At 38.5% G+C, this 25,968-nt stretch overlaps 1 protein-coding gene across 1 annotated transcript in view; it reads right to left on the bottom strand.

Annotated features, from left to right (window-relative positions):
• The window catches only part of LOC150081130 (focal adhesion kinase 1-like), a 1,307,299-nt gene that overhangs the window by 122,280 nt on the left and 1,159,051 nt on the right, over positions 1-25,968 (bottom strand). The window contains exons 25-26 of the mRNA XM_090380936.1: positions 19,627-19,699; positions 6,910-6,983 (exon numbers count right to left, since the gene is read on the bottom strand). Coding sequence (XP_090237062.1) covers positions 6,910-6,983; positions 19,627-19,699 — 147 coding nt within the window. The remainder of the gene's footprint in view (positions 1-6,909; positions 6,984-19,626; positions 19,700-25,968) is intronic.

Genomic DNA, 25,968 nt, shown 5'->3' with positions numbered 1-25,968 from the left:
CTCTCTGATTTACTGGCCCACTCTATTTCCCTGTACAGTTTCTTATTATACTCATCAGTGTCATTAGGCCTATAGCACACTCCTACTCTCAATTTTGATCTCCCAATGCTTATGTCACACCAAACTGACTCAACACTGCACTGTCCAGCGATGTCCACTGGCTTCACTTCCTTGGATTTTATGTATTTCTTAACTAATAGCATAACCCCTCCTCCCTTCCTATCCAGTCTATCTTTTCTGTAGACATTGTACTCCCCAAATTCCAGTTCTGCATTCCTTATATCTGTGTGACACCAAGTCTCTGATATCCCAACAATATCTGCCTTTGATGTTTTGAGCAATACCTCAAATTCATCAAATTTATTTACTAAACTCCTAGCATTGGTGTACAAGCAAGTATACATGCACCTATTTCTATTCTTAGCTACCCTAACACAACCCATGTGTTTACTTGTACCGCAATGACTCCCAGCAGTCTCTGAAATATCCTGAATCTTGTTTTTCAGGCTTCTGCTCATTCCAATAGAAGCAGTGCAAGAATCTCTTTCACCTCTGCCAGTGGCTACTGTTAATCTATTTGTCTTTGTATCCCCCCAAGCTAGCAGTTTTCCGACCCACCTAACACTGCCTCGATAGCATCAGCAAATATTCTTGCACCCTTTCTATTTAAGTGTATCCCATCCCTGTAGAAGCAATCCCTCCTGTTAACAAGTACAGTCCAGGCTGAAAAAAATTCTACCCCTTGAGCCTTGCACAATCTTTCCAGGGCCGAATTGATTGACAAGGCTCTCATCATATACTCCCTCCTATCCTGTCTGGGCAGAATTGCAGACACTTTCAAATTCAACCCTATTTCACGGCTTTTTTTCAACAGTGACCTGTACTTGTTAAGCAATTCTGCCGGTCTCCTACTCTTGATATCGTTAGTGCCCACGTGTACAACTATATCACCTTTTGTGCCCTTAAAAGATGATATCTGCTCTACAACGTCATCAACCTTCGCCCCTGGCAGACATACCCTGGTCCTGTTCCACCTATCCTTTTTACAAAGCATGTTCCCCGTTTCCCTGACAATAGAGTCACCAACAACTACTAGTTCCTTTGGGACCAGCGCATTCTGCCTTGGGGGTTGCCGCTGTGTTTCACGATGACCAAGTGCAAGCTCTGGCGTTGATGTGGGCAGCTGAGAGCTTGATGGGCCCCTCAATTTAGCCAGAACCTATACGAGTTCTGGCTAAGATTACTTCTTCTTTTCTATTTTTCCGAAGGCTAGAAGTCCATAATTGTGGTTCAGGTTTTATTTGAAATAGCTTGTTATTTGTTTGCATTTTCCACAGAAGTGTCCATTGTTCCATAGATGTTCTCCGTATGTTATGTCTATAATCAGAATAATGGACTAGGTTATTTGTTGAGGATATGATGGAAGGATACTTAGCAGCACTGTCTGCACATTCGTTTCCTGGAATACCACTGTGGCCAGGGATCCATGAAAAGATAACAGTTTTCTGATGCTCATGAAGACGCATCAGCTTATGTTTTATGAATTTTAATAAAGGATTTTTAGGTGGGGAAGTCCTTTTCAAAGCTAGAATAGCACTCTGTGAATCAGTATATATTATACTTTTATTTATTGACATTAGCGAGATGTTTTCTAGAGCAAGCTTAATGGCATGGAGTTCAGCAGTGTAGCTGCTGCATTCGGTTGGAAGTGAAATTGAGACAGTTGTATTAGGGAAGACGGCAGCTGCACCCACTCGACTGTCAGACTTCGAACCATCAGTATAGATCTCGGTAAAGTGTGGGTACTTTTGTGAGTGAGCAACATGTAGTTGTTGTATGTTAATATCTGCTATAGAGCCTTTACCCCATTGCTCAAAGTATTCATCAGAAGAAAGGGTGAAGTTAGTCCACGGGGGATCTGGATCTTTTTTTTCTCTGATGATATTATCAAGCTGAATATTCCAGCTTTCTGTTAGATTCTGCAGTCTGATACCAGAAGGTCGAATTGTTCTAGGTTTATTTGTATAATGGGTTTTCAATTGAGGATTATGCAACAGTGGCCAAACCGGATGAGTAGGCAGACTTTTAATTTTAGCTGAGTAGTTTATCAGCAACATCTTTCTTCTGATGCTAAGTGGAGGTTCATGAGCCTCAACATAAAGACTTTGAACTGGTGATGTTCTGTATGCACCTAGGGCTATCCTAAGAGAAGAATGTTGGATGGGTGCAAGATGAGCCAAGGTGCTCTCCCTAGCTGAGTCATAAACAGGTGCTCCGTAGTCTAACCGAGATCTAATTAGAGATTTATATAAGTGGAGCAGGGTATAACGATCGGCGCCCCAAAATGTACTGGAGATGACCCGGAGTATATTCATTTTCTTTGTGCAAGTGGTTCTTAGATACTTGATGTGCTCCTGGAAGTTTAACTTCTTATCAAAAATTAGCCCTACGAGGCGAATACTGTTCACAATTGGTAGTGGATGATCGGCCAAGTGCAACTCGGGTTCAGGATGCATTGCACGCTTCGTGCAGAAATGTATAGCTGTAGATTTGTGGCTTGACAGTTTGTATCCATTTAGCGCAATCCATAATTCAATGTTATTAATGGATATTTGTAGATGCCTCTCAATATAGTTTATATTCTGGGAATGACAGGATATGGTAAGATCATCTGCATAGAGATACGAGTCAACGGTATTTGGAATGCTGTTTGTGATGTTGTTTATTCGTACTGCAAACAGAGTGGCACTAAGATAACAGAGCCTTGTGGGACTCCTTCTTCTTGAATGTATGTTTGAGATAAAACCTGCCGGTACCTCACTTGGAAAGATCTGTGCTGAAGGAAGCTTTGAATAAAATATGGTAAATGGCCTCTCATATGAATAGAATGGAGATCTCTTAGGATACCGTAGCGCCAGATTTATTGTCTTTATAATGATGGCCTTAGGTGAAGATGTAATAGCCAGAAAATAATGACAGGCTCTATTGTAGTACCAAAAATTATAAGAAAATGGATCTTGCGTTCTTACTGCAATGCAAGTTTTGCTGGTCATTTTAGTAAACTTAAAATGTTGGTAAGAATAATGGAACACTTCTATTGTAGTGGGGGCAGAAGAGAAAGATATTATAGAATATGCTAAAGCAATCATCACTGCTAGATAAGAGTTCCATTTTGTGGAAAAGCTCAGTTATAGGCATTACAATGTCCAGTTAGGGGCTTCCAGCACCTAACCAATGGTGTGGTGGTAACCTTACCTGTGTTGGAGAGTAATAGAGTAGACATTATCTCAGAAAATTGTCAAAAAAGAGAAGGTTTCTATGCCAATTATTTAGTTGTTCAGAGGTACAAATGATCATGAAAGGATGTGGAACATCATGTTTTTGAGGTTCTGACCAACTTATTTTCCTCCTATAAAATTATACAGTCAACTACCCTCAGAAATAATAAAAAACAGTGCTGGATTTATAAGTGTCTACTTTAATATATGGATGAGGTTTTTAACTGAGGTATATTCAAATGAAAAATTTACATCAATGAACCATAATCTGAGTAATCTGTTACAAGAATAAATATTTTTACGAGTTATTTAAAAACTTTCTCTTGGTTATATTAGTTTGTTTCTGATCAATTTAAATATTATATTTACTGTATTTTTTCAAAACTTATATAATTCACCCATAGAATATAATAAAGGAAGCGCAAAAAAGGGATCTTTAATGAAGCAGTCTAATTAGTTATTAGAGTTTCATGTAACTGTAGAGCAAAATGTGGCAGCTTGGTTCCATAAACAAAATACACCTAATTCTGTTTTTGCACAAACTTTTTTTACACGAATTTGATTTAACACGATTTATATGAATTTTTTTTTTGCCTAAATTCTAAGAAAATTTTTTTTTATTTGTGACATATTAGTATCATTTCTATATTACACGCACCAATAGATTGGATAACAGCTAGTGTGTTCATTCTGAAATGTGTGCTTTTGTTTACCAATGTGTATGTCTAGGTATCTATGAATCATCAACGTTTTTATTGAATTTGGTGCACATCTATGGTATTCATGCATTGTATCCTTGGAAGACATTTAGTAGTAAGCTCTACTAAAGTAGTAGTAATAGTAAGTAGTAATACTAGTAGTAGTAATTTCAAAGTGAAAGAATCTTTAGTGAAATTTGTGCATATATAAATTTATTAATTTTGCTGATAGTCAATAAATTGTTGTTGTTGTTGTTGTTTTAGTTGTTAGGAGCATTAGCAACTAAGGCCGTATTGCTCCGAGAATATGCGGTGATCATTCCCTGACCTTTCCGCATCCTCCGTATTTGGTGGTGACGGGCTCGAATCCCGGTCTAATCAAGAAGCGTGTGCTACGCACTGCTGCTCCTTCCCACCTGGCTACGGAGGCACCCTCAATAAATTGTAAGTTTGCAAATTTTTCATACCTTTTTTTATTAATTATAACAGATATTTTTCGGTAGCCCTTATATAATGTCGAATAATTCACCTATTACCAAAGTGAAAAGGAAAATGATTTCTTTGGAACTTAAAATTAAAATTTTAGATCGTCTTGCAACTGGACAAGGGGCTACATCTGTAGGAAAGCATTTTGGTGTACATGAAGCTACCGTAAGAACTATTAAGAAAAATGAAGTTGCAATTAGGAAGTCGGTATGTTCTGGAACAAAAGTGTTAATTCATCATCATATACAAGAGATATTGTCAAGGAAAATATGGAAAAGGCTCTGGTAATATGGATAGAAGATCAGTCACAAAAAAGAGTACCAGTAGATGGAAATGCCATCAAGCAAACAGCACTAAGAATTTACAGACAGATTAAAGAAAAGGAGCCAAGCACTTCATCTCAGTTAAACAGAAAGTATGAATTTTCTGCGAGTACAGGTTGGATGACAGGGTTTCTTAAAAGGAATGCTCTTCATAATATAAAAATTAAAGGTGAAACTGCATCTGCAGATGAACCGGCTGCTAAAATATTCCCACAGGAACTTGCAAAAATTATTGAAGATGGAGGATACACTCCTGATCAAGTGTGGAATGCAGATGAAACTGGTTTCTTCTGGAAACGAATGCCGAACAGAACGTATGTAGCCAAATCGCAGAAAACTGCTGGTGGTTTTACGGTAGCTAAGGATCGTGTGACCTTATTATTTTCCCCCAACGCTTCAGGAGATTGTATGTTGAAATCACTGCTGGTAAATCGAGTCCTAAACCCACATTCAATGAAAGGTGTAGATATCAATAAACTGCCTGGTCACTGGATGGCAAATAAGAAGGCCTGGGTGACCACTGCTATTTTTACAGAATGGTTCAACAAATGTTTCGTCTCGGAAGTCAGACGTTATATGAATTTGAAAGGTCTCGAATTTAAAGTTCTTCTGATTCTTGACAATGCACCCGGCCATCCTGTCTTGGAACACCCAAACGTACAAATTTTATTTCTGCCACCTAATACTATATCTTTGATACAACCGTTAGACCAAGGGATAATTGCGACAATTAAAACATACTACGTAAAACGAACATTCCAACACGTTTTGGACAAACTGAATGATGAAACACTAACAGTCACTGATATATAGAAGAAATTCTCAATAATTGATTGAATTATTAAATGCATTAAATGCTTCTTGATTGATACAATCCATAATTATTATGGATTGTATCAATCAAGTTGGATCAGCATAAACTGAATTAAAACCAGCAACTTTAAATGCATGTTGGAAAACGGTTTGGCCACAATGTGTAAAAAGCAAAGATCCTATCATCCCCAAATATGACCAAATTTCCCAACATCATTACAATGGCACACAAAATTGATGGAGAAGGATTCGATGATCTATCGTTTGAAGATACTGATGAATTGTTAACCGACAAAGCCCTAAGCGAAGACGAAATATTAGAGCTTGTCCTTGGGACTCCTTATCCCACAGAACGTAGTGACAATGAAGAATATGATCCTGTTCTAAATGCAGATTTAATAAAAGAAGGTCTGGAACTGGCCAGAAAATTAGGTAATAGTTTTTTCAAACATGACCCTAATGAGGAACACGCTGGGAAGTTTCAACGTGAACTGAAGTTGTTGAGAGCCTCTTACAGAGAATTATATAACGGCCTAACCAAAACATGAACATAATGATTAATAACTGAATTTGTTCGTAAAACCGGTGAAACATCAGCACCAGAGGAGACTCAAGAGATCACAGAAAGAATTTCATTAATAGAAGAAGATGATGTCCACAACATTTCTAGTGATAGCAGTGATATTCCAGTCGTATGCAAATGTATGCGCCGTTTATTATCAGAAAGTGAAAAAAAATAAAATCTTGTTATGTGTAAAACAGATTTTTTTTGTTCATGAAGAATTTTTTTCATTTCATATGCATACAAATTTACTTTAATACATTTTCATATTATTACATGTGTATTTTGGTGAAATAAAATAATAAGCTTAAAACGAATATTTTTATGTGTTTTTTTTTAAAATATTTTTACTGATTTTTTAGATCGGGAACCAATCTTCTTTTCTTCCATAAATACAATGTCTTTTTTTACACGTATTTTTCAGGAATGTATCTATTGTGTAAAAACAGAATTAGGTGTATTAGGAACATACTAGTATGACAGTGTTGCACTTTCTCATTTATTTATTTTTACGTTGGTTAATTAGTTGGTTAGTCAACATTTCATTCATGGCTAGTGCATAAGACATATTTTTTGCTCAGAAATGTTAGCATTAGTATGTTTTAATTATACTAATTGTGAAATAATTTAACGACAGAGTAAACTCTGCATAGTGATTAAAAAGCCTTTCTTAAAACAATCAGATGTTTGTACTTTCTCCTCCCTTGCAATGCATCGTGACAAAATTAAAATCTAAATGGGTGACTCACATTTATTGGTGATTTTGATGGCGAAGATTCTGGATAACCATTGGTCAGTTTGTTTTCTTCTTCCTTCAGTATATCTAAAGAAATTTTTTTTCTTGTCAGTGTAAATCATTAACTCATTATTTCTTCTAAATAAATTAATAATTTTTTATTTATAAAAACAACTTTCAGTTGGTGATTAAAGAAGTAGTAATGCAGGAGCATCTTGAAAGGACCCCAGTTATATGGCACTTGCAGCACAGTTTTGTTAAGATTGATCATGTCTGATCAATCTGATTAGATACAGTTGGACAGGATATTTTTTTGTATCCTCTTCCTTTGTAATAAAAAAGGAACAGGATGCAAAAAATAATTCTGACACCAAATATACTTAGCTTTCAGCAAAGCTTTTGATACTGTTCTATGAGGGGTGATAATTTAATCTGTGAACTGGTGCAAGATCTTATCTTAATTGTCATCACCTGAATCGTCTTTGATTTCTCCTTCTCAAAATACTGTCCCTTGAACTTTACTCACTTTTGCCACTCTCGTACCTACACATTAAATGCTTCTTGCAAGCCATTTTTGGAAAGACTGTGAAGTGCTCCCATTGTAACTCTGTGAGCATTGTTGTCGGATGCAAAACTCTTGCCTTTCAAAACTTTCAGATGTGGAAACTGGAAAAAATCACATTGGGTTAAGTCTGGTAAGGGGGATGTGGCAGAACCGTGGCACCCATGGCAGTGATCACTGCTTGCACAATATTAGCAGTATGGGGCCTGGCACTGTCTTGATGGAGAAACCACTTCACACTGGAAAGGTCAGTCACACTGGAATACGGCCGTGCTATCAAGACACTCACTTCCTTATGCTTCATTCATCACTTAACTGTTTCTGATGCATTTAAGCCCCATCTGATGCAATAATGAATCATATATCACTGTTCAACCTGCATGTCTGACATGATACTTGCTTCAAAACAATCATCAGTGACACGCGGTTAAAAAAAAAACTCTTCACACACCACTAGCTTGACAAGTACTGAGATGCACACATAGAGTCTACTCAGTAGCAATCAGGGAGAGTGTCTCTAGCGGCAGTTATGGAAAGTTTGTGCAGTAAACACAAAATCTTGCACCATTAGTAGTCTTGATATATATTTGTACATGAAAGACTGCTGTACAAATTGGAAAAGTGTGGTATTAGACACAAATTAAAGGGATGGTTGAGTAACAGAAGGCAGGGAGTGGTTATTCATGGGTGCTGACCTTCTTCATCTAATGATCTTAGTGCAGTCCCTCAGTGTTCAGTGGTAGCATACCTTTATTAAAGTATTAAAAAAGACTTATCAAGCTTACCATCTACATTTTCAGATGATACAAAGGTTGTCAGGTTAGTTAATGACAGAAATCAGGGTATGATGTTGCAACAAGAACTAGAAAAATTATTCGGATTGGAGAAATGGCAATTTTAACATTAAAAAATTAATCTCATGATAATTTACCAAATGGGTGGTACCACATTCAAGGCAGTGGAGAAAGAAAAAGAACTGAGGATAACTGTGCCGTCTGACATGAAATTTTCTGAACAGTATAGACGAGCTGTTAGAATAGCTCATGGGGTTCTGTCAATGACATACAGGAATTTTTTCAGCAGAGAAAAGGTGATTGTCCCATTTTATAATGCAATGGTTAGGCCGCATCTTGAGTACTGCACACAGGTCTTCATTTTAGGAAGCACACAAATCTGTTGGAATTAAAAGATTTCAGTTCTGCAAATTACAGCATATGGAAACTAGGCATCTGCACTGATGGAGGGTGGGGAGAGGCACCTGATTAAAGTGTTTAAGGCCTTAAATGGACAGAGTAAATTAAATGCAGATGGCATCCTAACTCATGCTCAGAAAACAAATATAAGGGGACATATTTTTCAATTAAAAAAGGATGGCTTAGTTCCTTTATAGATGTGAGAAAATTTGCTTTTAGGCAGCATGATTGATTGTTGGAGCAGATTTCCATATGGTGTAGAGGTGGATAGAGTTTTTTTTTTCTTTTTTTTTTTTCTTTCTGATGCTATATAAGCTTGTGTCCTTGCATCATTTTCCACTACTAATACTAACTTTCTACAAAATTTTTTCTTATCTTTAATGAGGAATGTTCTTTTTGAAGGTACGTCAAAATGTTAATGTTCATGAGAAATTCCTGGTTTTGGCTCTTTCTAAAACTCTCCAGATGAAGACAATTTTCCACCATTATTTTTCTAAAAACATTGGCTAAACATGTAAAAAATTGTCCCATTACTTCCTACTAAAGAAATTTATGAAAATAAATATAAAAATTTGAGTACCTTTATATATCCAATAAGGAAGTATTCTGTATCGTATCTTCACATTGCATTAAAAGAAAACAACCGGGCTTCATCACATTCTACATTTTATCTTTAGAATTTTAAGCTTCTAAGTGATAGACAGACTTGACTCAATTCATAATGCTATGTTAAGGAAGGTGTCTCACCAGAATCCTTTAAGGTTCACATATATTCAAAGGTTCAAGCACCGATTCAATTTTCAACTTCCTGCTCTGACACCCTATGGTGAAAATCTATTATCTACTACTATGAAATATCCATTCTATCAGCTTTTGTGACTAAGGAAGAGATTTAATGAAGCATTTGGACTATGTTAGGTGAAAAATATTTATATGGATCCAAGGTTATTGCACATAATATCCTCTCTGGCAATGTATCACACATTGTATCACACTAATAGTTTAACTAGAGTTGCGGGTAGAGGTGAAAGTGATTCTTGCATTGCTACTATTGGTACATGCAATATAGCCTGGAAAGAAAAGTGTCAGGGATTTCAGGCTGTGCTGTGGGTCATCATGGAACAAATCAATACATGGGCCATGTTAGGGTAATTAAGAGTAAGAACACGGGCATGTATACTTGCATGTACGCTAATGTTGGGAGCATTGTCAATAAATCTGATGAATTTCAAATATAAATTAAGTCGTCACACGCAGACATTAAAGTTTTTTTTTTTTTTTTTTTTTGGTAGTTATTGGTGCATCGGCTTCTGTGGCCATAATGCACCTCCCAAGGTTTTTGCAGTACTTTGTCCAAGCCCGAGGCGGGATTCGAACCCGCAACCTTTGGGTTGCCAGGTAGGCACTTTGCCCACCTGGCTAGCCCAGTCGGCTTAAAGGAAAGTTGAGACATGGTGTCGCTCATACATAAGTGATGTTGAATATGAATATGGGGAGTACAATGTATACCAGAACGACTAAGAGGTGGAGGGGTAATGCTCTTAGTTAAGAAGAATATTAAATCTAAGTACATCAAGTTGTCATGGTTGACAAGTGCAATATTGAGTCAGTTTAGTGGGGTATAAGCATTAGAAAAACAAAATTGAGGGCAGAAGAGTGTTATAAGCCTTTAGAAGCACAATACATAATAACATAATAATAGCTATACAGGGAAATAGGGTAGGCAAGCAAATAAGATTGGGGGGATTTTAATTTTTCAGATATTGAGTGGAATTTATGGGTTGGTCACTCACACCTTTTGGAAAATTCTTGGATGACTATTTTCTACAGCAGCATGTTAGAGAGACAACAGGAGGAAGCAATACTCTTGATCTGGTTATCAGCAATGATTCTTCATGCATTAAAAATCTCCATGTAAAAGATGTACTGAGAGGTAGTGATCACAGCATACTAATGCGGAATTTAATTAAAGACATAACTGCCATCAGGGGTAAAGGGAAAAGCTTTTGCTTTTGTAAGGGTGACCTACAGAGGTCACAAACAGTTTTTAAATTGTGTGCAGTGGGACCAACTGATGATGTTACCAACAGAAAAGTCTAAATGGGAAGTAATCAAAGTAGTTACTAAGCTTTTCATACCAACAAACGCCGACCGGGCTAGTCGGGTGGGTAAAGTACCTGCCTAGCAACCCAAAGGTCGTGGGTTTGAATCCCGTCTCGGGCTTGGATCAAAGTACTGCAAAAACCTTGGGAGGTGCATTATGGCCACAGAAGCCGATGCGCCAACAACTACCAAAAAAAAAAAAAAAAAAAATACCAACAAAGAAATACTGTTCAAGGCTTAGACCTAAATGAATGTCAGATTAACTATTGAGACACGTGGCAAAAAGCAAACTGCATGGGATTCACATAAATTATCAGGTAATACAGAATCCTATCGTAGATATAATTTAGTCTGTAGTCAAGTCAAAAAGATGGTTAGGCAAGCTAAGGCAGATTATGAGAAGTCTCTGGCAAAGAAAACAGCAAAGACTTCTGTGCTTATATTAACAGTAGAAGGAAGAAATTAAATCACATTGGCCACCTGGTGTTCATGGATTAACTGTTGATTACCTTGCTCAGGTTGCTGACATATTGAATAGGTATTTTACATCTCTATTAACATATAAAGAACTGTTTAGGGTAATGCATGGCAAAAGTTTATCAAACTCTAATGAGGAACTAAATTACTTTGTGATAACAGAAAGGAAAGTGGAGGAGAAATTGTTGAGGATTGACAAAAAAGGCATCTGGGGTGGATGGAATCTATACAATTATATTAAGGAAGGCAGTAAAGCAGGTAAGCAAACCTCAGTCATAATTATGAAAGAATCCTGGGGTTTAGGAGAGGTCCCTACGAACTGGAGAAATGTGAATATATCCCCAATCCATAAAGGGAGATCAAACGGCGATATGAGTAATTACAGACCTGTTAGCTTAACTTCTGTTCCAGGGAAAATAATGGAATCGCTGGTTAAAGAGTAATGCAGGACCATTTTAACAGGCATGCAATTATACCACAAAAACAGCACTGATCTGTTGGGCGGGGAGTTCTTATCTAACGAAGTTGATAGGTTACTATGGTGCAGTGACCAAGAAACTGGATGCAAGAAATAATTATGACATCATATATTTAGATTTCAGGAAGGCTTTCGATACTGTTGCACATAAACGACTGCTGTACAAGCTGCAGCAATGTGGTAATAAGTTACTGCAATTGATAAAGGGATGGTTAAGTGGCAAAAGACAGAGAGTGGTTATCAATGGGCGCTGCTCTTTGTGAAATAATGTTATTAGTGGAGTTCCCCAGGGTTCAGCTGGGTCCATTGTTGTTTTCAATATTTATCAATGATATTGATGAATTCATATCAGGCTTAATGTCTAAGTAAGCAGTAAGCAGATGATAGAAAGGATGGCAAGGTGGTTAACGACAGTCATCAGGGTGAGCTATTGCAACAAGATCTGGAAAAATTGGGTCAATCGGCCGAGAGGTGGCAGTTGATGTTTAACATTGACAACACATGTAACGTACTTCACATGGGTAGCAGTAACTCCAGAAATGTACTACACTCAAGTTAGTGTTGAATGAATAAGACCTGGGGCTAACTGTGCAGTTAGATGTGAAATTCTCTGAGCACTGCAGAAATGCTGCCAGGATAGCTGAAGGGGTTTGGTCAATGATATACAGAAACTTTGCTAGAAGGGATAAAGAGGTGATTATCTCATTGTATAAGACCATGCTTAGCCACATCTTGAGTACTATACATGGTCTGGAGGCCTCAATTTAGGAAGGATGTAGATCTGCTGGAATGGGTGCAGAGAAGGGCAATCAGATCGGTGAAGGGAACAAAAGAGTGCTCTTACCTAAAAAGGCTTCAATTCTGCAAATTGCAGTTTCTTGAGACCAGGCACTTCCATGGAGATCTGATTGAGATGTTTAAAGCCTTGGGTGGATTGAGTAAGTTGAATGTTAATCGTATTCTTCCATTTGCCAAGAATACAGAAATGAGGGGGGGGAGCTCAATTTCAAGTTGAGAAAGGATCAGAAAAGAGATGAGTGGCACTGCATAGTGATGCTAATGATTTGCTGTTACATTAAACTGGAATCTATCCAGTTTAATATAACTGGATAGATTCCATCGACCCTAGATGTCTTTCTTATGTTTATCTTCAACAATTTTCCCTCCACTTTACTCTCAGTTATTACAAGATTATTTAGCTTACTGCCAGAGTTGAATACACCTCTGGCATTCCCCTCATGTACTAATACTACTGAGAATAATCATCTTCATAAACTGTAATGAGCATTTTGTGTAACTGCCAGACCACAGGAAAGGCTAGATTGGCAGTTACATGAAATGCCAGTTTTTGTTTATTCAAAGCAGCTTTCTGCCACACTGGCACTAACTGGGGTCCACAATTCCCCAAGCCAACCAGCAGAGACCATAATATTTTTTAAGTAATTAAATTAAATTTTAATAATCATAAAGTAAAAAAAAAAAAAAATAATAAAAATGTTTTTATTTTATTCACACACACATGCATGCACACGTGCCAACAAGAAATTTTATCTTATGACTAGTTTACCCCCAACCCTCCCACACCATCCACCCATGTGTGGTACTAAGTACTACAGGTTTGGGTATCTTTCATGTTTGGAGTTTTCATTAAAAAACAAAACAAAAGTATTATCATTAAGTTCTTCAGGCTTTAAGGAGATCAAATAATTTCTTTTGGTTTTTTTAAGAATGACATTTTTTTCCAAGTTATTGGCCTCACAATGGGGAAGCAAGAGCAGTGCCACAAGTTTACCAAGAGGCTTGGTTAGCACTTAAAAAAAAAAAAGAGGAACAGAAAGAGGAATTACCTTCCAGGATTCTGCCTACTTCTTCTAGTGTAAAAGAGATACTCTAGATTTTGAATATAAATACAGGTAGTCCTCGGTTTATGACAGTTTGTTTTGCGACGATTAACAATAACAACAATAAAAATGTGCAACTATAAATACTGGATATGATGTAAAGAAACAGCTTAGTCAATCAGAGATGAGAGCTATCCCCATCAACCATCTAAGTCAATCAGGAATATGGTGGCCGGAGATAAGAGGAGAGGAACACTCAGTTCACTTGTAGGTGTACTATGTATTGTTGGGCCACTATTCTACAGTGTCAATTTGTGAGTTTTAATTAAAAATTGCTGATTAAATTAATAAAATAAGAGTAGTCTAGTAAGAGAAGTGCAGTAAATGAAGTGAAGCCACATTGCAAATCTACTAGAAATGGAACAGGAGGGCTTGGGTGACACTAAACCTTGGATTGGTACACAAACTATTTTTGCCCTATTGTGCTCCATTTTTGCCAAGAGAATGAATTACCAGCCTCTTTGACAATGCCCCTGCAATTCTGCAAATCTTGTTGAAGTCGGAATATCTCCAGTTTTAAAATTTCAGTTTTGAAACCAATAGACCAGGGAGTAAAAGCAACCTTTAAAGCCTATTGCCTCTGCCAAATCTTCATGGAAATGATAAGAGTTTGGGAAAGGTCAGACAAAATTATCAAGGATTACTGGTCTCATTCGATGTTTTGAAGGGCATTAATAACATCAATGCAGCTTGGGAGGAAATGTTAGTGAACTGATTGATTGGAGTGTGGCGCAAATTTCCCTCACAATTTATGGACGACTTCATAAGATGAGTCAGTGGAGAACATTGTTGAAGGCATTGAAAGGCTGGTGCAAGAGGCGGGATTGGACGAGGTTACAGCTGAAGATGTAACAGAGCTGTTGAATAGCCATGGACAGTAGCTTTCCAATGAAGACTTGAAAGAATTGGCTAAAAAACTAAGCCAACAAAAGGAGGAGAAGGAGAAAGAAAAAGATGAAAGCCTCCTCTATAATCTATGAATACAAGCAATCCACAGCATATCCTTTCAGCCCTGGAGTTCCATGAAACTGACCATGACTGGGAGCGAAGTGTGAAAGTGAAAAGGAGCATAACTGAATCCACTAATCCTTATTCTGAAATTCTCAAGGAAAGAGAGAGGAAATGACAGTCAACACTGCATGCATTCTTCAAAAAAAAAAAAAAAAAAAAAAGGGGGGGGGGAATATCCTCAACCAGGGCCTCTCAAAAAAAGATCAACATGCAGGGACCTTACACTGGCACTTACAAAAACTTTTGGTCTGTGCTTTGAACATATAAAAGTAAATGTACAAAATTAAATTTTTTATTTAATTAAATTTAGTTCGATTATTTTATATTGTTACAGTTAATTAGCATTAGCATTAGTAGAGGCATATGATGTAAGAAAGCAAGCTTATTCAGCATCAGCCAAAAAAAAAAAAAAAAAAAAAACACACCACTCCCATTTCACCCCTCCGTTCGTTCGAAATACCTGTCCAGTTGAGCCTTAAATTTGTTTAGGCTATCAACTTCAACAACAAGTGACGGAAGTCGGTTCCACCAACCAACCACCCGCTGGCCAAAGGCAAATTTCCGCACATCTATCCGACATCCGTCCTTCCTCAATTTGAAATTATGCCCTCTGAGGTGATTAATTTGAGCAAGATGAAGAATCCCATTGGCATTGAGCATGCTCAAACTATTCAAAGCCTTATACACCTCTAACAGATCACCTCGCCGGTGCCTAGTCTCCAGACTCTGTAATTTGCAAAACTTAAGCTTTTCTTCGTAAGAGCAACCCTTTGTTCCATTCACTAATCTTGTTGCCCTTCTCTGTACCCGTTCCAGCAGCTCTACAATCCTTCTTGAAATGAGGCCTCCAGACCTGTATACAGTACTCAAGATGTGGCCCAACCATTGCCTTATACAAGGGAATAATCACCTCCTTATCCCTGCTAGAAAAATTCCTGTATATCATTGACAAGACACCATGAGCTACTCTTGCAGCTTGTCTGCACTGCACAGAGAACTTCATATCTGCCTGCACAATTACATCCCAGGTCCTTTTCATTCTCCACCACTGTCAGTGTAGTACCGCAGAGTTGATATGTTGCTCTGGGGTTACTGTTTCCCATATGTCGTACTTTACATTTGTCAATGTTAAACTTCATTTGCCACCTCTCAGCCCATCTGTTCAACCCTTCCAGATCCTGTTGCAGCAGCATAGCATCAGTAGTGTCCTTAACAACCCTGCCAACCTTTGTATCATCTGCAAACTTGGACATTAAACTTGATATCCCATCATCAATATCATTCATAAACACCGAAAACAACAACGGACCCAACACTGAACCCTGAGGAACTCCACTAATAACATTAGTCCACGTTGAGCAGTGTCCATTGATTACCACTCTGTCTTCTGCCACTCAACCATCCCTTTATCCATAGCAGCAATTTCCCTCCAATGTCACACTGCTCCAATTTGTGCAGCAGTCTTCCATGTGCAACAGTATCAAAAGCCTTTCTAGGATCCAAATATATAATATCAAAGTTATTCCCTGCATCCAGTTCTTTTGTGACTACATCATAGTATCCAATCAAATTGGTCAGGCAAGACCTGCCCTTAACAAAACCATACTGCGTCTGAGCTATAACTGAATTCTTGTCTATATGATCCTGCAGTGCTTCTTTAACCAGTGCCTCCATTAATTTACCTGGAACAGAAGTTAAACTAACAGGTCTATAATTACTTGTGTCAGTCTTTGATCCTCCTTTGTGAATTGGGGTTACATTTGCACATCTCCAGTCTATGGGTACCTCCCCTGAGTCCAAAGCTCTCATAATTATGGCTAGGGGTTTGCTTACTTCCTTTGCTGCCTCCTTTAATATAACTGGATAGATCCCATCCACCTTAGGTGCCTTTTTTATGTTTATCCTAAACAATCTCTCCTCCACTTTCTTCTCAGTTATTACAAAATCATCCAGCTCACTGCCAATGTTTACTTTACCTACATCATTCTCCCTCCTGAATAACTCCTCTGCGTGAAAGTAGATGCAAAATACTCGTTTAGATTGTTAGCCACCTGAGCAGGATCCTCAACTGTTGAACCATCAATATCCAGTGGACCAATCTGATTCATCCCTTTCCTTCTTGAGTTTAAACAGGTAAAGAACTCTTTTCTGTTTTTCTTTGCATCCTTTGCCAAGGATTTTTCGTAGTCTGCCTTTGCCTGCCTAATCTCCTTTGTGACTTGGTTACAGACCAACTTATATCTATCCTAGGCTTCCATGTCACCCATTAATTCGTATGTATCCCATGCATTTTTCTTCTCTGTCACATGTCTCATTAGTTCATCTGACAACCATTTAGGCCTAAAATTGATTCATATTCATAAAAATGTTCGACAGGCAAAGGCAGTTTATGAGAAATCACTAGCAAACAGAGCAAAGAGGGGGGGGGGGGATAAAGAATTCTTCACATATATAAATGCCAAGAAGAGCAGAACAAACCAGATCGGACCTTTACGTAAGGGAAAGGGGATAGTATTAAATACACCAGCTGCTGTGGCAGATGAACTCAACAGTTATTTTGCATCGATATTTAGAAATGAAAAACCTTTTGTGGCAATGGGAAATTGTGGGAGCAAAGTTAAAAAATATGTAATTTCACAAGATTATTTAATGAAAAAACTTTCGAGCCTACAGGCCAGTAAGGCTCCTGGAGTTGATGGAATATACCCTATAATCTTAAGGGAGGTGGCAAGCAAGTGCATTGAACCATTGAGGCTAATTATGCGAGCATCACTAGACTCTGGGGAGATTCCTTTGGATTGGAAAAGTGCAAATGTATCTCCCATACATAAGGGTGGCTCTAAAAGTGAAGTTGGAAATTATTGACCTGTCAGTCTGACTTCAGTAGGAAGGAAAATCATGGAGGCAATGATCAAGGTGGAATTCAGGATGATTTGGATCGAATTGAAATTCTCAAGGATACTCAGCATGGTTTTGTAAAGGGAAAATCATGTTTAACAAATCTGGTTCGCTATTTCAAAAGGGTCACTCACGAGCTGGATTTAGGGAATAATTTCGACATTGTTTATTTAGATTTCAGCAAAGCTTTTGACTCAGTCCCACATGAGCGGTTGCTTTATAAGCTGGAACAGGTTGGAATCACTGGGAAAATCCTTAGATGGATAGAAGGATGGCTTCAGGGCAGGAGGCAGAGGGTTGTGATAAATGGCTATTCCTCAGATTGGATTGATGTAAGAAGTGGGGTTCCCCAAGGATCAGTATTAGGACCACTGCTATTTTTAATTTTCATAAACGACATTGATGAAGGGATAGAGGGCATGATGTCTAAATTTGCAGATGATGTTAAAATTGGTAGAGTAGTTAATGATCACTGTCAAGCTCAGCTTTTTCAGAGAGACCTGGATAGACTTCAGGAATGGTCAGAAAAATGGCAGCTATGCTTTAATCCAACAAAGTGTAAGGTATTACACCTGGGAAACAGTAATCCCAAAATAACTTATTCACTTGGTGGAGTTCAACTAAATCCAGTACTGGAGGAAAAGGACTTGGGTGTTACGATACGGTCAGACATGAAATTCTCTGAGCATTGTAAACAGGTCGCAAGGAAGGCCCATGATGTCCTATTGATGATCTATCGAACTTTTGCAAGTAGAGATAGGGACGTGATAATCCCATTATATAAGGCTTATGTTAGACCACACTTGGAATACTGTGTTCAAATGGAGACCGCACCTAAAGAAAGACATTGAGCTTCTTGAAAGGGTGCAAAGACGGATAACTTGCCTGGTGAGATCGGCAAAAGGGCGTCCTTATGAAAAAAGACTTCAAATATGTGGGTTGCAGAGTTTGGAAACTAGAGGAGATTTGATTGAGGTGTTTAAGGCTCTGAGAGGCATCAGTAAAATGAATGAGGATGAAATTTTCAAGATTATAAATGATGCTAGAACTAGGGGACATAAATTCAAGTTATGGGGGAAAATGTTTAGATTGGACTGCAGGAAGTTTTATTTTAGCCAGCGAGTTATAAATTACTGGAAAAAGTTGCCCTCATGGGTGGTAGAGGCCGACAGTTTGGGGAAATTCAAGGTCATCTGGATAGTACTTTCGGGTAAGGGAAGCGCATAGGATGATAGGTTTAATTTCCTTTTTTTTTTTTTTTTTATTAATTATTATTATTTATTTTTTTATTTTTTTGTTTTTATCACTGTTTTCTTTTTTTTTTTTTTTTTTTGCTGGTGCAGCATAAGCCATAGGCTTTCTTGCACCATGCGGCCATTACTAATATTAAACACTATTTTTGCATTCACAGCATTAATTTCAGAGCTTTAAATATAATAATATTATATATTTAACCCCGGGGGCTCACATCTGGTGAGTATGGGCTTGGCAAACCCAGGGTCCTGAGCTGGATATCATCATTCTTCTCTTTCTTGGTGATTCCTTTCTACTTCTCTCTCTCTCTCTCTCTCTCTCTCTCAGGGTAACTCAGGAAGGGTTTTTTTTAGCTGGTGCAGCATAAGTCTTCAGGCTTCCTTGTACCATATAGCTAATAATAATAATAATAATAATAATAATAATATTATTTATGTCAATTTTGAGAGGGGCCTGGAAAATAATTCAATTGACTTCTCATTGACTTACATTATTTAATGAGGTTTATTTTACACCAATTTTTTTTTTTTTTTTTTGCAACAGTTCCTTCAGGAATGGAACTCCATCGTAAATCGAGAGCTGTCTGTAGAGAATTTCACAAAAGCTGCACAAAAATCACTTTGAATTGCTTGATCATACTAAAATTGCTTGGCATCCAGGTTCGCTGCAGAAGGGCTTGAACCAGCAATTTGAAGTATTTTGTATGCCTCTGAATTAATTTAGTGTATGCTATCCTGAAGTAGCGATATCACTGATGTGTTTCTTAAATAATCCAGCTATATTTTGACAAACAGAAATGAGTGGTTCAAAATTTGCAATAATTAGAAAGCTATAAAACTATGAAACTGCTTACCTACATTAATGGACTGCTCTACAGAAGAATCTGGATCTTTCACCTCGTACTTCAAATCAAAAATGTGTTTATCCTATAGAAGGAAAAAAACAAAACACACTTATAGTTCTAAATATAGAAAATGATGCATCACATATTTTTAATCCTCAGGAAAAGGAATCATAGGTAAAAGTTACCACAGTACACTGGCATGGAATTTATTTAACCCAGTGGTAGGTTACCTGACAGGTGATCCTCAAAAATAGTGTTCCTATGTTAACCATCAATTAATGATTAAAAATCTGAAATTTTTTCCTACCATCCCAAATATAAAGTGTAAAGTGTGTTTAGTGTCAAGCGGCACCAGGGGTTTCCCCTATCACTGCGTTGCTTGCATTGAGTAGATGCATTGCTTGCATCAGAGTAGACTGTTGGCATTCGAGGTGAGTGGACGTGCTTAGACAGGGCTCCTCAGTTAAGTGGTTTACTTTTGGATAGTGCTTTTAAATATTTGATTTATTTAGATATTGTTGGATTATTTTGTTATAGGTTTTCCTGTAACTGTCTGATTTTAATAATATTATAGATATAATTTTTTAAAGTTACTTTCATTGATATTTATTTAATTTTATAATGGTAGTTACGAGATCTGCCTTAAACACATCACAGGGTATCGTGACTCACACGGAAATAGCCGATGGTGATTTACGGGTGAGTAATGATTTAATCCGTTGTGCAACCTGTGGAATGTTTTCCAAGGTCGACCTGGTGACTAATACTACCTCACCTGGGGATTCTTTTCTTTGTGATTGATGTAAGGAGTGCACCGATCTTAAATTACAATTTGGTGCACTGATGGAACAATTTGAGCACTGAAAAAACGAGTGCTTGCCCTCGAAAATAATGAATCTGGGAGCTCGTCAGGGACTCAAAACTCCAGAAATCTACCAAGTGATGCTCACCCGATTCGAGCCTCAAAACAGAAAAACCAAGTGCAAACTACTCTGGTTAAAAAGGACATTGTTTTATTAGGAGACTTCATTGTCAGGGAAACGGGGAATATTTTTTGTAATAAGGATAGGTGGAGCAGAACCAGGGTATGTCTGCCGGGAGCAACTATTGATGATGTCAACCAACAGATTGTCAGATTTTAAAGGGGTTAAAGAAAACATTATTATTCATGTGGGGACAAATGATATTAAAAGTACACGATCTGACGATTTGTTGGAAAAATACAGGACCATGCTGAGGAAATGTCGCGAGCTAGGCCATAATATGTCTATGTGCCTGCAATTCTGCCCAGACACGATAGGAGGGATTATATGTTAAGAGCCTTGTGGATTAACTCAAGACTTGAAGGAATCTGCAAGGCTTTAGGGGGTAAATTTCTATCAGCATGGCCCACACTTGTAGGTAGAAGGAATTTGTTTTGTAGAGACGGGATACACTTAAACAAAGGTGGTGCAAAAGTTTTTGCCAGTATTATTGAGGATACCTTAAAGGTTCAGGGAAACTGCTAGTTAGGGGGGATGTGGGTAATACTGACACGCGTTTATCTGATAATATTGGTCAAAGTAACTCTTGCACATACCTTAAGAGTTCTTATCTGTTACCCCAACTGGACGTATTATCAAGATGTTCTGGGGGCATAAACGTTTCACGTGAGCGGGTAGCTAATATCAGGGAAGAGAGCCTAAAAAACTTCAAGGGTTGTGTTAGGGTTGTTAAATATACAAGAACAGTAAATCTTAATTGTTTATACAGTAACGTTAGAAGTGTTGTCAATAAAATGAGCGAATTCGAACTGCTGGTTAAAACAAGTAACGCGGACATAATAGGGCTTACAGAGACGTGGTGCCACCCGGAAATTGGGGATGATGAGTTTCAGTACGGCTTGTATAATGTATTTAGGAAGGATAGGTTAGATAGAAGGGGTGGTGGGGTAATGCTTCTTATCAGAAGCAGCCTGAGTGCGACGATAGCTTTCCCGGATTCAGACATTTCTAGTATAGAGTCTGTATGGTGTGAGATAGTTGGAAACAAAGGTATAATGCGAGTAGGAGTAATCTACAGACCAGGTGATTGTGAAGATTATGACAAAAGCCTCTACATGCAAATGGAATGGGCAAGTTAGCGTCAATACCTTATTATGGTTGATTTCAATTTGCCTCTAATTGATTGGAATAAATGGGAAGGAAACTCGACATGGGGAACAAAATTTTTAAATCAACTAGATGACTGTTATTTGTATCAACATGTCAGGGAAAGTACTAGAGAAAAGAATATCCTAGACATCATCATCACACATGAATCAGATGACATAACAGGGCTGACAGTAGAGGAACCAGTAGCAGGAAGTGATCACGGAGTTCTACGGTGGATGATGACGAGAGAGGTAGCAGAAGTAAAAGGCAAAGGAATGGGTTTTAATTTCAGAAAAGGAAATTACGATGCCTTAAGGTACTACATGGCCTCTATTAACTGGGTAGATATCGCGCAGAGAATGAATACAATTGAACTGTGGTGCGCTTTTAAAACATTAATCACAGATGCCTTGAATGCGTATATACCATTAAAAAAATACTCCACGAGAAGGGTTCCAAGCTGGATGAATAGTGAAGTTGCCACATTACTTGAGCAGAAAAAGGTGGCATGGAAAGGTTACAGAGCAATAAAAAGTACTGAAGCCTATAACAGCTACAAGGTGATGTGTAATAGAGCCACAGAAAAGGTTCGACAGGCAAAGGCAGTTTATGAGAAATCACTAGCAAACAGAGCAAAGAGGGGGGATAAAGAATTCTTCACATATATAAATGCCAAGAAGAGCAGGACAAACCAGATCGGACCTTTACGTAAGGGTAAGGGGATAGTAATAAATACACCAGCTACCGTTGCAGATGAACTCAACAGTTATTTTGCATCGATATTTACAAATAAAAAGCCTTTTGTGGCAATGGGAAATTGTGGGAGCGAAGTTAAAAAATATGTAATTAATGATATTGAAATTTCGCAAGATTATTTAATGAAAAAACTTTCGAGCCAACAGACCAGTAAGGCTCCTGGAGTTGATGGAATATACCCTATAATCTTAAGAGAGCAGCAAGCGAGTGCATTGAACCATTGAGGCTAATTATGCGAGCATCACTAGACTCTGGGGAGATTCCCTTGGATTGGAAAAGTGCAAATGTATCTCCCATACATAAGGGTGGCTCTAAAAGTGAAGTTGGAAATTATCGACCTGTCAGTCTGACTTTAGTAGTAGGGAAAATCATGGAGGCAATGATCAAGGGTGGAATTCAGGATCATTTGGATCGAATTGAAATTCTCAAGGACACTCAGCATGGTTTTGTAAAGGGAATATCATGTTTAACAAATCTGGTTCGCTATTTCGAAAGGGTCACTCACAAGCTGGATTTAGGGAATAATTTCGACATTGTTTATTTAGATTTCAGCAAAGCTTTTGACTCAGTGCCACATGAACAGTTGCTTTATAAGCTGGAACAGGTTGGAATCACTGGGAAAATCCTTAGATGGATAGAAGGATGGCTTCAGGACAGGAGGCAGAGGGTTGTGATAAATGGCTATTCCTCAGATTGGGTTGATGTAAGAAGTGGGGTTCCCCAAGGATCAGTATTAGGACCACTGTTGTTTTTAATTTTCATAAACGACATTGATGAAGGGATAGAGGGCGTGATGTCTAAATTTGCAGATGATGTTAAAATTGGTAGAGTAGTTAATGATCACTGTCAAGCTGAGCTTCTTCAGAGAGACCTAGATAGACTTCAGGAATGGTCAGAAAAATGGCAGCTGTGCTTTAATCCAACAAAGTGTTACACCTGGGAAACAGTGATCCCAAAAAACCTTATTCACATGGTGGAGTTCAACTAAACCCAGTACTGGAGGAAAGGGACTTGGGTGTTACGATATGGTCAGACATGAAATTCTCTGAGCATTGTAAACAGGTTGCAAGGAAGGCCCATGGTGTCCTATCGATGATCTATTGAACTTTTGCAAGTAGAGATAGGGACGTGATAATCCCATTATATAAGGCTTATGTTAGACCACACTTGGAATACTGTGTTCAAATATGGAGACCGCACCTAAAGAAAGACATCGAGCTTCTTGAAAGGGTGCAAAGAAGGGTAACTCGCCTTGTGAGATCGGCAAAAGGGCGTCCTTATGAAGAAAGACTTCGAATATGTGGGTTGCAGAGTTTGGAAACTAGACACCTTAGAGGAGATTTGATTGAGGTGTTTAAGGCTCTGAGAGGCATCAGTAAAATGAATGAGGACAAAATTTTCAAGATTATAAATGATGCTAGAACTAGGGGACATAAATTCAAATTACGGGGGGGGGGGGGAATGTTTAGATTGGACTGCAGAAAGTTTTATTTTAGCCAGCGAGTTATAAATTACTGGAACAAGTTGTCTTCATGGGTGGTAGAGGCTGACAGTTTGGGGAAATTCAAAGGTCATCTGGATAGTACTTTCAGGTAAGGGAAGCGCATAGGATGATAAGTTTAATTTCCTTTTTTTTTTTTTTTATTATTAATTTTTATTATTTAGTTATTTATTTTATTTTATTTATTTATTTATTTTTTTGTTTTTATCATTGTTTTCTTTTTTTTTTTCTTTTTTTTTGCTGGTGCAGCATAAGTCATAGGCTTTCTTGCACCATGCGGCCGTTACTAATACTAATAGTGATGGGTGTGCCAGTTTACTGGAAATGCCAGAGATTCAAAAGTATATGGATATTGTACGTGTGTAGGGTCATGTACTGTTGTTCATCTGGTCATTTAGCCGCTAGACCCCCTACTGAGGCCCAATGTTGCCCCACTTTCACCCCGTGGAGGCAGACCAGGAAACACCAGTAGACTAAGATTTACTCTGGCAGGTCCTGCCACCTAATTTCCTGAGATTTCAGTGGCTAGGACCTTAAAAAAAAAAAAAAAAAAAAAAAAATTATATATATATATATACACACACACTCTTTATGCGCTCGCGTGGAAGGGAGGCGCTAGGAATGAGAGGCCGAAAGTAGTGGGCGAAGGTGATTTTAGATAGTTTAATTTAGATTGTGTGGGGCATTCGCTTGCGTGCAGGTAGAATGGGGGGAGTAGACTGAAGACTAGGGGAGAAAGGCAGAGACATGGAGCCGATAGAGAGGACAGCTCCAGTGGGGCATGCCCATGCCCCACCAGAGAGTAAGAATGGGGGTGGCGTGTGGGGGGGAGGGACGGTGGAACCGTCACACTCCCCCACCTGCCGGGGAGGGGTGGAAAAGGTGAGCCAGACAAGAGAGCTGGCTCAGGTCGCCAATACGATGCTGCGTGCAGAGACTGTGATTTGTCCATGTGGCATTTGGTATAGACCAGTAGGATTGAGTCTCTTCTAGGATTCAACTCCTCTTCTCTGATGTCTGTATGCACCAAGTTTTGCCGCCAATTTGGAGGTCGCTCATTGGAACTGGGACATGTCCAGTTAAATCATATTTTAGCGTCCATAGGATAATGTATAGAGGGCTGTTTGCCGTTTTTGGTGCATACTCTGTCTGAAGGTCAGGATTGAGTATTCTAGATGCAAGTCTAGGTTCATTTGATGCTGGAAATGTAGGATCAATAAGTCCAAGTCAATGCTGTGCAGTTAATGCAGCAATTTATTGAGTAGTCGATCGTGGGAACCATGTCCCGTCCATGAATATTTGGAAGAGTAGGATTTATTCGCCATTAAGGTGGATTCCGTTGTCGTTTGGGAGAATGGAGCTGTCAAGCAGAATGCAAGTCTGGATGGTATATTGTGCACAGAGGCTGGGCTTGCTCTTTCCTATGGAGGTTGCCCTTGGGAGCCATGTCCCATCCATGAGTCAATTTGTGGCGGAAAGTAATTGAGTATGGTTGAGGTGAGTTCCAGTTCTGTCATGATATCCAGCGTAATCAGTAGGAGTAAAACTGAGAGGTTCTCCCCCATACTCTTCCTGTGATACGTGTTCCGTTTGATTATAATTGGTGATGAGTTGGGATATTTAATGGTCCTACCCCAGTAATCTGGTATTGATGGAATTATAAGTTTCCACCTGATCATGGAGCTTTCAGGTTTGGGGAGCGTGGAATACTAAATTTGTCCTTGTTGTTCATGGTTTGCAGGCAGTGGAAGGGTTAGTCGTCTAGCGTATAGGCTCTGAGCAAATTCAGTTAAGGCTTTGTAGTTTGTCCTATCCTCCAGCAGGTGGTGCTCCTGGTCTTTAGGGTTGCAACGCATTTGCATGATCAGCTGGGCACGTAGATCATCATACAGTTCGCACTCATGCATCTGGTGATCCCAGGTCTCGGGGGAGCTACAAGCACGTGCAGGGTTGTCTGTGATT

Source organism: Mastigoproctus giganteus, chromosome 9, assembly GCF_048544385.1.
Source record: "Mastigoproctus giganteus isolate SK-2022 chromosome 9, ASM4854438v1, whole genome shotgun sequence".
NCBI lineage: Eukaryota > Metazoa > Arthropoda > Arachnida > Uropygi > Thelyphonidae > Mastigoproctus > Mastigoproctus giganteus.
This window is presented reverse-complemented; position numbering and strand designations above follow the sequence as displayed.